A 13,399-nucleotide genomic window follows, 5' to 3' on the forward strand; every position below is an offset into this window, starting at 1 on the left:
CAGTGATTTGTGTCCTAAACAGCTACCAATGAAGTTTGAACTTTATGCAATGCCTCTCTATGCCTCTCTTCAGTTACTATGCCTCTCTAACTGAAATGTGAACTGTGTTGTAAGGTGCAATATGTTATTTAAGTAAACCACGGTAACTGGAATTTGTGTATAACTGAATGATGCAAAACAAGGCCTGTTTTAAGTCCAGCTGATAGGTCAAAAAGGATGAGAAAATGCATGTGGCTCTACGTGTAGGGCCGTGGCTGTAGAAAACGAGGTGGAAGTGACCTACATGTCTGCACTCATGTCTGAAGAACGCTCATAAGTAAACAGTGAGCTTTCTCTCGGGTTGGATCTCAAGGCTACCAGAATACTGACAGCACAACAGCTGTCCCTCTGAAAAACATGGTGCAGGTGAACATGGAAAAACCTTGAGAAACGATGACAGAATTTCCCTCTTACCTCTGTCGTCTTCTGCCCACTCCCCCTCCCCCCATAAAATACGTCTGAGTATCATGCACATTAATATCCAAATACTGACAGTATATCACGCTTGTTTACAAAGCAACTGTCTTTTAAAAAATTTCTGACTAATAAACATAAAAGAGTTCTTTTGATAACTGATTAAGAATATAATTAACATTTCTTATGTGCACAGAGTTAAACAAACTGCAAAATAAGTAAATATGGGACACGGGTGTCTTAGACCAAACATGATTTACAAAACTGAACTGCTGATAGAAAGTTTCTCATAAATACATTTTATTTTGACAGTAAAAAGGTCAGGTATACAGGGATTATTGAAGTGCAATCTTTTCGGGGGGTCAGTATTCTCACCATGCTACACACATAGAAAGAGACATAGAGGGACTGATAAGAGGGTGTTTTCCTTCTCTGGCAGTATTACATTAAACTGCAATACAAACACCTTATCTTACAGAACAAGATACCTCTTCAAGAGGCGCAGCCTATTTTATAATACCTAAGTATTGCAAATACATTCATTGCATGAATTGGAGAGAGGAAAGGAAGCAGAAACAGCATTTCATGAAAACCCATTCCTTGACTACATTCATATCAAGACTTACCACTTTATAGAATTCATAATTTATTAGCCAATGCTATTTAAAAATACTACTTCAGTAGTCTTAAATTGATATTGGCGAAAAATCACACACAAGGCCTAACCCTGGTGAGGTATGTGAAGTGAAATCCTTATCCGTCAGTGGCTCCTGTTGGACCCTGGACAGGGCTGAAAATACCTCTGAGGCAACTGTTCCATTTTTCGCATGCTCGGTCCAGACAGGTGAGGACCCAACATGCTAAGTGCATATTTCAAGGATGCGTGCCGAACCTGTTTAGAGCCACAGTAAGCTATGAGAGGCTTTCATAAATACTCTTTGAGAGGGAACATAATCATTAAACTTGGTGTTTTTACCTCAAAAAAGATTTTTTACTCTACAGAGAATAAACTCTCATATACATTTTGAAACTCCTACTATAAATTACTATGCTAAATCTGTTAAGACTTCATGGTTTCTGCTTTCGTGAAGTAGGTGAAGGGGTAATTGTACCCACACAAGGCTTTTAGGAGGCCTTAATCAACTGTATAATTTACACATCAAAGTCCTTCAGCGCTCCCCAGCTACCACCTATTTTCACTTTCACTTTCAGTTTCACAGAAAGTTTTATGGCATTTTCCATTTCATTCTTGACAATCTGAGCAACCTAAGGGGGGGAAGAAAGAGGTTAGCAAACTCCCTGTCCAGTGAAAGAATTCTTCCCACCCCACCCACTGAGGAGGCAGACCACACTAGAGCTCTTCACCCGGTGCTTAAAACTTGACATCAGCAAAGAGCCAGGCACCCCAAGTCTGCACTGATCAGCAGGCACTCTCCCAGTTTCAGCTAGAATACTCAGAGCTTTGAAACCCTTGGGACAAGACTCCAAATTCTCATCTAACTTCTTCCAGACAAAAAACATCCCTGCACCAGGAATTTCTTTAACAACAGTATGGCACTGAGAGCTCTCAGTTCTTTCTATGCCTTTAAGGACTCAACCTTTATGTATCTTAGCCTGACCTACAAAGTGTCTTAACTTTCCATAGAATGGATGCAAACACTGTAAAAATACCTGAACAACATCCTCTTCTGCCACTTCATATAAGAGTTCATCGTGGAGCTGAAGGATGAAGAAGCCTCCTCTGACTGGGCCAAAGACCCCTGGCAGTTTTCTCTCCGGTAACAATCCTCCTACCCAGTGAAGAAAGCAGCAAACATAAACATGTCACTCTGCCACAGGAGAATGTTGGGGTTGGGGTTTTTGTTCTGTTTTGTTTTGTTTTGTTTTCTAGAGATCTTGAGAAACTCTGGGAAATTTTAATTAAGAGATTAAAATACAGCAAATTTGGAACTATCGGGAAAATAACTATTTGCTGTCTGCTACTTAGCCTACTTATCAGGTAGACTAAATCTCCGTCAACTTCCTCCCAGAAAGGAGGAGTCTAACAAAGAGGCCAGTGAATGAAGTGTGACGAAATCTGCTCCAAACTCTAACTTATTTCTCATAAATAACCAACATCTTCTCTTTCCATGGAGTCCCACTGTTCTAAGTAAAAGCACCCGGATAGTATGGGGCCTGATTCCTGCTCCAGCAAAGGGAGCTGGTATTGCAATTAGGCAATGTTTTATAAGAGGGACACTGCCTGGTGACTTTTTATGGCCAGAAGTGTCAACTGGTGCTTCCCCAGTTAGCACACTCTAGACAAGTACCTAGCCTCAGATCCAAATGTGGACTTCAGAGCGTGAGAGTCCCTTGACATTATATGTAAGAGTCTATGTCTGTACATTTTTCTGTGAAAATGATCTATAGCTTTCAATAGATTCTCAAAAACCCATGACTCCACAAATGGTTATAAATCACTGTACTAGACTTAGTTACTATTTCCTAACTAGCTGGGCCTAGTGGTACAGACTATATCCCTCTGATCACTAAATAAGGTTCAACATTGGGCTGGGAACCAAAGTGTCCCAGGTTCGATTCCCAGCCAGGGTACATTCCTGGGTTGCAGGCCATAACCCCCAGCAACCGCACATTGATGTCTGTCTGTCTGTCTCTCTCTCTCTCTCCCTCCCTCCCTTCCCTCTCTAAAAATAAATCAATAAAATCTTTAAAAAAAAAAAAAAAAAGGTTCAACATTAAGACCTTTAGAGTAACAGCCTTTAATTATTTGCCCATATCTCACACCAGTGCTTCCTTTCTGCCATCCAAATTTCCTACTTATCCTCAGGACAGCACAAATATATTCCCATCTCCTTCTGTATCTGGTGCTTTCCTGAGAGTTCTTTAGCTGTCACTCTCTGCAGCCCCAGTTTGCTCAGGGGTGGCTGTCACAGGCTAAGAGAACAACTGCAGATGAGTTCGTGGCAAGGTGTTTCCACAGCTGGGCTGCAAAGGCTGTGCATCTGTTTGCCAGTTTGGCTGACATCTGATCTGCCCCGCTGGACCCCCTTATCTCAGGGCATCAGCTGTCCAGATGCTCTAGCTTTTCTGTTTTCTGATCACCATAGCTTTGTCCTCTCCTTCATTGCCCTTGTGCACTCAGCTTCTGACCCAGAATGCCATGATCTTCCTGTTCCCTGTGCAGTCTGCTGCCTCAGGCTCAGCTCCCTTTGATCGCACTGACCTGCTGCTACCTTAAGCTGTCATGTCACCATGAAGTCATCCTCAGGGACATATCTACATTGTCTTCCACTCATTCTAAAGGTTGTTATTGTCTACATCCTCATTTTGACACTGCATTAATCTGTGAAGAGTTATGTGACTATTCAAAGTCAGGTATCGTATCTTCCTTTCCTTAGTAGATTTTAAATTTAAACATAGGCTGATAACTTTTACCTCTAAACCCTTCAAAGCACACAGGCACACAATAGTACTATTCCCCAAATAAGCTTGATCACCACACTTTATCTACCTATCTATCTATCTATCTATAAAACAAGAAATAATCTATCCAAGCAACAAGAAGAGGACTTTTAGGGAAAGTATTTTAAGAACAAGAGCAAGGAAAGGCGACAATATTGACAAAGAAATGTATGTGATAAGGAAGTCAACTTAGTATTTATTGCAGACTTCAGAGAACACAGAATGCCGTGAATAGGTAAAATTGAGCATGTTCTTATGTTATGTTATGTTATGTTGTTATGTTATGTTATGTTATGTTCTGAGGACCACAGGAGATCCCTAAGTCCCTTTCAAAGCATATGCAAAGTCAAATTATTTTCTTAACAACATGCAGAGGTTGTTTTCCTTGTTTGGTCTCATTTGTCAATAAGTATACAGAAAGGTGTTCGGCTATCCTGGTTTTAGCACTGCAAGTACCGCATCCTGAGGAACCCACCAGTCTTCCACAGGCTGGGGTATTTATCACTCTAGACTGTACATTTAGGGTTTTTCAGAGGTTACAGGACACGTAACATTGTGACACACTGAATGCAGAAATAGGAGAGAGAATCCAACTATCTTCTCATAAACATTAAAGAGATCATCAGAAAGGTAAAATAGAGCACTCATTACCAAACTTTTGTTCTAAAAAAATGTAGTTATTAATATTTTAGCCCTGACTGGTGTGGCTCAGTTGGTTAGGCATCACCCCACAAAGCGCAAGGTCACTGGTTCAATGCCCAGTCAGGGCACATGGCTGGGTTATGGGTTCAGGCCCCACGAGAGACAACCAAATGATATTTCTCTTTCATATCAATGTTTTTCTCCCTCTCTTTCTTCCTCCCTTCCCCTCTCTCTGAAAATAAATGAAATATTTAAATAAATAGTATAGTCATTTTAATAAAAATATGTTACTTATGTTAACATATGTTGAGTTTATTACTTTTTAAATGTTAATAAACATTTTTAAATTCCTTATTTTATAAATTTCTAATATGGTAAGTATTGGTAGGTAGAACCCACAGGAACAAAAACTTGTTGGCATCTCAATAATTCTGAATGTAAAGACAAATTGATATCAAAATGTTAGAAAATTGTTGAGAATACATAAAATACATCCCCTTTTCATTCCTGATGCAATTAATCTCATCATGCTATAGCAGGAGTCTCATTTATGAACAAACCTGTTCTGTCACTTTGAAGTGCACTTTCCCGATGACCATGGGATTTGAAGGTTGAGGGGAAGGTCTCTAATTGCTTCTGAATGTTAACTGTGGCTATTTTGACAATATCAGCTGCTGAACCTTGGACTGTTGTGTTGATAGCCTGACGCTCAGCCTATGAAAAACAATAATAACAGGTGTTCCATCAGATATAGAACACGGTTTCATACCCACTATCCAACCAGAAATCTGGACCAAGATTGACCCAGGATATCAACCGTTAAGCAGCATTGTTAGAATAACAACTAAAATGATCCAGGCCCTGAGATTCTGAGCTGTCATCCACATGATAAATAGAAATTGCTTCAATTTATAAATATTCAACACTCAGGAACCAAAACCTGTATCACACTTAAGATATGTTTAAGATAGCTCAAAATTATTTTATTTTATAAACATATATCATCAATGTTCTAAAATTCACTCTAAAGCAGGGGTGTCAAACTCATTTTCACTAGAGGCCACATTAGCCTGGAGGTTGCCTTCGAAGGGCCAAATGTAATTTTAGCACTGTATAAATGTAACTACTCCTTAACTAGGGGCAAGGAGCTTGGAGCTGCCTCTGGGTAGAAACAAGGTGCAGGCTGGATAAAACAAGGTAGAGGGCCGGATTCAGCCCCCAGGCCTTGTGCTTGCCACCTGGGCTCTAAAGGATCTATTCCTCAAAATATAACTATTATCCTAAATAGATATAAGTAGATTCTTTGTGATGTGGTTGAAATGTTCCAAGCACATCTTCCATATGAGTGACCTCTTAGTCCCACCATTGAGTTTGCTGCGGGCAGGTCTGGGGCCCTCAGGTATGAATCAGAGCTCTTAATAGGCTGCCAGCACTGATCATTAGCTGCTGGAGAAAATACAGATCCTAGCTCCCTAGGTATTAAGTTAGCACTTCCCTAATACTATTGTTGCCATAGTATTCTTGGCTGGCAACCATAGCCACTAAAAGTGATTATCCTGGGTCAGTAGGGGTGGGGTCTGGGTGAAGATGCAAGGTGCAACCTGTCCATGAATATTGTTCCTGTCATCCCAAAAGTTCTCAGAAGGGATCTATGTAACTTGGGACGTGTTCTCTGGTTCCCTGTTTCCTGAGTGGACCTAACTCCTAGAATACCTGCTAAAGAGATAGATTTTTTTAAACAACTTCTTTAAATTTTATTTTCACTAGCAACAAAACCATAGATTGGAATATTTAATATTGTTAAACTGTTCATACCACCCAAAGCAATTTACAGATTCAGTATTTTGTGAACCCAATGGCATTTTTTAAAGAAATACAAAATATCATTATCAATTTATATATCTCAACAGACCTTGAGGAGCCAAAAGAATCTTCCAAACTAGCAAGGTAACTAGCTTGCATTTCATGATTTCAAAACACATTACAAAGCTAAAGTTAAAATAGAGTGGCATTAGCATAAAGACAGAGATACAGACCAATGGGACAGAATAAAGACAGCATGAATAAACCCTTGTGTTTATGGTCAAATGATCTTCAACAAGGGTACCAAGACCAATCAATGGAGAAAAGACAAACTTTCACAAAAGGTGTTGAGAAAACAGGATACTCACATGTAAAAGAATTTTACACCACATGCAAAATTAATTCAAAGTGGATTAAAGATGTAAATGGAAGACCCAAAACTGTAACACTCACTTGAGATAACACAAAGGAAAAGCTTCCTGACATTAAATCTGGCACTAAATCTTTGGACGTGATCTCAAAAGCTCAGGGAACAAAGCAAAATAGAAAATGAAACTACATCAAGCTTCAGAATTAACAGTCATCAAAGGAAACAATCCATTGAGTTAAAAGAAAACCTATAAGCCCTGGCTGGCGTAGCTCAGTGGATTGAGCTTGGGCTGTGAACCAAAGTATCACAGGTTCGATTCCCAGCCAGGGTACATGCCTGGGTTGCAAGCCATGACCCCCAGCAACCGCACATTGATGTTTCTCTATCTCCCTCCCTTCCCTCTCTAAAAATAAATAAATAAAATCTTTTTTAAAAAAAAGAATAAAAAGCAGGGTTTTGAAGGAATATTTGTACATTCATTTTCATTGCAGCATTATTCACAACAGCCAAAAGCTGGAAGCAAGCCAATTGTCCACAGGCAGATTAACAGAAGAAGAAAATGTGGTATATACATATATAGTGGAATATAAACCTCAGGGATTTTAACCCCTAATTTTTCCTTTAAATTCTTCATTTAATTGTATTTAAAAATGCATAACATTATACTTACCACCTTAACCAACAGCCTGTGTACAGTTTAAGTGGAATATATATTCTCATTGTAAAACAAATCTCTAGAACTTTTTCATCACTAAAACTAAAAATCTATACCCATTAAGAAAAAATACCCCATTTCTTTCTCCCCCAAGTACCCCACAATAACCAATCTTCTTTGTTTATGTAAATTTAAATGCTTGTGAAACGTATCATTTCTGTCTTCTTCTGACTAGTTCATTTCACTTAGCATAATATTAGAATTCTCTAGTTTTCTAAGGCTGAGATAGATTTTTTAATGTACTTTTTGTATCAAATACTGATGAATCCCCTGTAAACTTACTCAGTTGTCACTTTTAAAGAGCAACTGAATTTCAGAGTCCTCCTGACTCCTCCCCTGGTTGGAACTTTGTGTAGTGTGTTGAATTAATATTACTTGCTGCCTTTCTCTGTGAAGTTACACAGCCCTGCCCACCACCACATAATTTGAAGTGTTTTTCACTCTAAAAGGATGATGGCCTTGTCTTGGTCAATGAACTGTGAGTAAAACTGACATATAGCACATGTAGAAGTTTTTAAAACTATCCAACATTATCACAAAGAAAGGTCTACCCAGGTAGGGACTCTTCCATTGCTCTGGATTCCAGAGGGAAGACAATATGGAGTGGAGTGACAGTCAACTGAGAGCCAAGCTATAACAGGATTTAAAACTAGAGCTGCTTATCGTATAAGTCACTGAAGTTTTGGAGTTGTTTTTACTGACATAAGCACGCAAAAATATGACTAAGACATATACTACACTCTAATGATATTGTACCTCTCTGATTCTCATCCAAAATAAGAAATAATGGCAGTCTTAGCTCTGTGTCCCACAATCTAAGTTTCTCTATGTCCAGGGCTTTTTCATATACCAAGAAAATATAGGTTTCTGATAACAGGAGATTAGGTCATTAGAACCAACACTCTGACTGATAACATGAAAAAGCTGTAATTCTTTTTTGTTTTTTTGCAAATGATGCTGTGTAGATAGAATATCTAAAAGTATATACAGCCAAATTATTAGAATATGTAATATTTGCAAGGTTTCTAGGCAAAAGAACAACAATAAAAACAATTATATTTTTATGTGTGAGAAGCCAAGGGTTAGAAAATGTGAAAAAGAAAGAAAAGAATAAAAAAATGCCATTTGCAACAGCATCAAAAGTTTTCAATACCTAGCTATAAATCTAATAACAAACATCTAATGAGAAACAATCTCTTCCCCAAAACTACACAATGTTATTGAGAAAATTTAACAAGACCTAAAGATCTAAATATATGGACAAATAGATCATGTTCCTGGATTAGAAACTCAAATTTTAAATGTGTCCATTAGTCCCATCTTGATCTATGAACTCAGGGCAATAATAATAATATAAAAAATCCAAACATGATTTTGTGTTTGTGTGGAAATTTACAAGCTGCTTCTACAATTTCTATAGAAATGCAAAGAATGAAGAATAAGTAAATATTTGTGGAAAAAAACAAGGTAAGACAACTTACTTTGCCATATATCAAGACACCTTACAAAACTGCATCACTAGGGCAGTGTGGCACTGTCTGAAGATGAGCAAATACAACAGACCAAAATAACATGTCCAGAAACAGAAACATCCATATTATTTGATTAACAGCAAAGGTGGCACTGCAGGGCAGTGAAGGGAAGGCTCATTCTTTTCAATAAATAATTTGGGACAATTGTATATCCATGGGGGAGGTGAGAGACCTTGACCTTCAATCTCTTGTAACATGAAAATAACTTCCTGATTGACTGTAGATATAAATATGAAAGGCAAAACAAAAATTTCTAAAATCATTTTCTGATGTTGAAGTACAGAAAACTTCCTTAAACAGATCGAGGAAGTCACTCCAATAATATAAAAAGATTGATAAATTCATGTAAGCAAAGGGCTCATGCCTGGAATACATAAAGGACTCACAAATTGGTTTAAAGGACAGACAAGAAAACAAAAAAGTCATAAGACTTGAACACACCCTTCACAAAAGAAAATTTCAAATGGTCAATAAACATTTTAAAAAGGAGCTCAACATCACTAGTCATCAAGAAAAAGCAAATAAAAATGCAATGAGGTACTATGACACAATTACCAGAATGGCCAAAATTAGAAAGATCAATGATATCAGGAATGTAGATACACTCGATCACCAACTTACACCATACACAAAAATAAATTCAAAGTGAATAAAAGAATTAAATGTTGTGACACCACAAAAGTCCTAGAGGAAAACAGGCAGGAAAATCTCAGACATTCCATGCAGCAATATTTTTACCAATATGTCCTCTAGAGCAAGGGACAGAGAGGAAAGAATAAACAAATGGGAATTCATCAAATTAAAAAGCTTCTGCATGGCTAAAGAAAAATCATTAAAATAAAAAGAGAACCAAATATATGAGAAAACATATTTGCCAATGATACCTTGGACAAGAGTTTAATCTCCAAAATAGATAAAGAACTCACATGACTCCATTCCAGGAAGACAAACAACCCAATTTAAAAATGGGCAAAAGACTTGAACAGACACTTCTCCAAGGAAGACATACAGAGGGCTCAGAGACAAATGAAAAAACTGCTCAGCATCACTAGCCATCAGAGAGATGCAAATTAAAACCACAATGAGATACCACTTCACACCAGTGAAAATGACCATCATAAACAAATCAACAAACAAGTGCTGGAGAGGATCGGAGAAAATGGAACCCTAGTGTACTGTTGGTGGGAATGCAGACTGGTGGAGCCACTGTGGAAAACAGTCTGGAATTTCCTCAGAAAAGTAAATATGAAACTGTTACAGAACACAGCTAGGGGGGTCTGGGATGATATATTATTATTGAAAGAAGGCCCCAGGTCCGTTATGTCCGCCACCAGAGGAAAGATGTCTCTCAATGACAGAGATTCGTGAAAAGGAAAGGAAATGTTTATTTAATGCTATACTAACTTAAAGTAGTGACCTAATGTCTATCAAAAATCCTCAAGTCCCTAAAAACACCCACAAACACAGTCCTTCCTTCCTTCCCCCTTTGCCCAGTCCAGTGTACAGTATCTCAAGAAAGGAAATAGAAGTCCATGGCTTAGGCAGTCCTCTGGTTCTTCCCAGTTAGAACTCCATCTCGACTGGGAGACCTCCCTGGGTTCCCGGCACCCTTAGCTGAGTCGCCGGGATCTCTGCTAAAACCAGGTGGTGGTTCCCCCTTCTAAAGCTGTGGGGGGGGGGGGTCCCCACTCTGCCAGGCCGCGTGGTTTTCTTCTCCAGGGCTGCCGCATGGTTCCCTCTCTCTGGGATGCGGGAGTCTCCACTCTGCTAAAGACGCATGGTTCTGTGCCCTGGCTGGCGTAGCTCAGTGGACTGAGCACAGGCTGGGAACCAAGGTGTCCCAGGTTCGATTCCCAGCCAGGGTACATTTCTGGGTTGCAGGCCATGACCCCCAGCAACTGCACATTGATGTTTCCCTCTCTCTCTCTCTCTCTCCCTCTCTCTCTCTCTCTCTCTCTCTCTCTCTCTCTCTCTCTCTCTCTCCCTCCCTCCCCTCTCTAAAATAAATAAATAAAATCTAAAAAAAAAAAAAAAAAAAAGACGCGTGGTTCTCTCCCTCAGGGCTGCTGCGTGGTTCCCCTCTCTCAGGGCTGCAGGAGTCTCCACTCCGTCAAGTCCGCGTGGTTCTCCCCCAATGGCTGCACATGGCTCTTCTTCTCAGGGCTGCACATGGTTCACCTTCTCAGGGCTGCAAGAGTCTCCACTCCGTCGAGTCCACGTGGCTCTCCTCCTCAATGGCCGCCAAATCTGGGTTTTAAATCCCCGCGGGCAATCTTCCTCTGCAGCCTCATTTCTGACTCCTCCCACACTCAGCTTCACATGCCAGAACTCGTATCCTTCCAGTTTTACTGGGCTGCCATCATGAGTCTGGGCAGGCGTGGCCCCATGTCCTGGAGCCAATCCTCTCTGAGCTCCCACGTAGGCGCTGTAACTCAGGGAACCTGCACCCCCAGTTACATCTGGGTGGGGAAGTTACTTCCATTCCCCTGGCTTAGAGCTGATCACAGCTACTTAACATATCTATGTAACCAGTCAAAAGTTATAGATATGCCAAACGACCACGCCAGAGCTTAGCTGCAAGGCTGTTGCTATGCAAAACAGCTCTCAATGGCCCTGCTCCATTTGTCCCTTCCCCCAACCCACACCCTGGGCAGGGGGGATGGAGACATCCCAAAATCTCCTGGACACCTTAAGCTCTGGACCCCATTTCAAATGCCTATTTGGGGCCCCCCTCTTGGCTGCACCCTGTAACAAAACTGCCTTTTGACCTAGCAATTCCACTGCTGGGATTATAGCCTAAGAATCCTGAAACACCAATCCAAAAGAACCTATGCACCCTAATGTTCATAGCAGCACAATTTACAATAGCCAAGTGCTGGAAGCAACCTGAGTGTCCATCAGTAAATGAATGAATCAGAAAACTATGGTACATTTACACAATGGAATACTACACAGCAGAAAGAAAGAAGGAGCTCCAAGCTTTTGCAACAGCATGAGTGGAACTGGACAGCATCATGCTAAGTGAAATAAGCCAGGCAGTGAGGGACAAATACCATATGATCTCACCTTTAACTGGCACCTAATCAACAAAACAAACAAGCAAGCAAAATATAACCAGAGATGTTGAAATTAAGAACAATCTGACAATTACCAGAGGGGAGGAGGGAGGGGGTAATGGGGGAAAGGGGAAAAGGTTTTCCAGAACATGTATAAAGGACACACAGATAAAACCAAGGGGTGGTGGAAACAGGGGAAGGAGGTGGGGATGGCTGGGGTGGAGGGAGTGGTGGGGGATAAATGCAGACAACTGTAATTGAACACCAGTAAAATAATTTTTAAAGTAATGAAAAAAAAGAATGTAGATACAATATATAAAGTTGATGGCAATATACACTGGAATACCCACTCTGCAAAACTCTTACATAGTACACACTAAAGGTAGTACACACTCCTAGAGTCTTACTCTATGACTCAGCAATTCCACTCTAAGGTAATGGAACTGGGTACATATATTCACCAAAAGATATGAAAATCTCATATGTGAAAACGTTGATAATAACTTTATTTAATGACAACCAAAATGTGAAAATAATAAAAATGCCTGCCAACTTCAGAAGGAATGAATAAATTATTGGTGTGTTCCTATGTTGGAATACTACTGAGCTAAATAAAGACATAACCTACAGCTGCACATGACACTACTGAATCTCACAGACTTGTATTTGAATGAAAAAATTCAGACCCACCCAAGAGTGTACAGAGTATGATTGTATTTAAATAAGAATCAAGGTCATACAAAACTAACCTATAATTTTATGAGTGTGCACTGTGGGGTCTTGGAGGGGGCATAAGAAAGCCATCTGGGGAGCTGGGAAAGTTCTCCATCCTGACAGTGGTCACGGGCACATGGGCACACACATACATAAAACTTCAGGCTTTACACTTCAGACATGTGCCATTTACCACATGTATGTTATTTCTTCATTTAAAAAGAACTTAAGTATAAATAAAATGTATACTGTCTCCTCAACTAAAATCACTAATAAGAGAATGAAAAGGCCAGACGGTGTGAGAGAGAACATTTTCCACACATGTAACCAATAATAAACTCCCAAAAAATCAGTAAGAAAAAGACAACTCCACAAAATGAAAAAATGAATAAGAAAACTAGAATAGGCACTTTCCCAAGGAAAAAAAATAACTAAATGGCTAAAAAAAAATTTTAATTTAGTTTACCTCATAAGTATTCAAGGGAATGCAAATTAAAACTATGGAAAATTATATTAACCATATATAATATGGTTATAGATGGCTACAATTATATTAACTTTAGTAGCAAATGTTGGCCAGGATACAGAGTGGTAAGAACTCGCATACACTCCTGGTGGGAGGGCAGACTGCTACGAACACCACAAAAACAGT

At 39.6% G+C, this 13,399-nt stretch overlaps 1 protein-coding gene across 1 annotated transcript in view; it reads right to left on the minus strand.

Moving 5' to 3' along the window:
• Window positions 1-731: 731 nt before the first annotated feature.
• Window positions 732-13,399, minus strand: part of POLQ (DNA polymerase theta) — a 119,309-nt gene continuing 106,641 nt past the window's right edge. Inside the window, 3 exon segments of the mRNA XM_036018151.1 lie at window positions 732-1,719; window positions 2,125-2,243; window positions 5,118-5,271. Coding sequence (XP_035874044.1) covers window positions 1,606-1,719; window positions 2,125-2,243; window positions 5,118-5,271 — 387 coding nt within the window. The 3' untranslated portion in view covers window positions 732-1,605.

This window comes from Phyllostomus discolor, chromosome 2 (genome assembly GCF_004126475.2).
Source record: "Phyllostomus discolor isolate MPI-MPIP mPhyDis1 chromosome 2, mPhyDis1.pri.v3, whole genome shotgun sequence".
NCBI classification, from domain to species: domain Eukaryota; kingdom Metazoa; phylum Chordata; class Mammalia; order Chiroptera; family Phyllostomidae; genus Phyllostomus; species Phyllostomus discolor.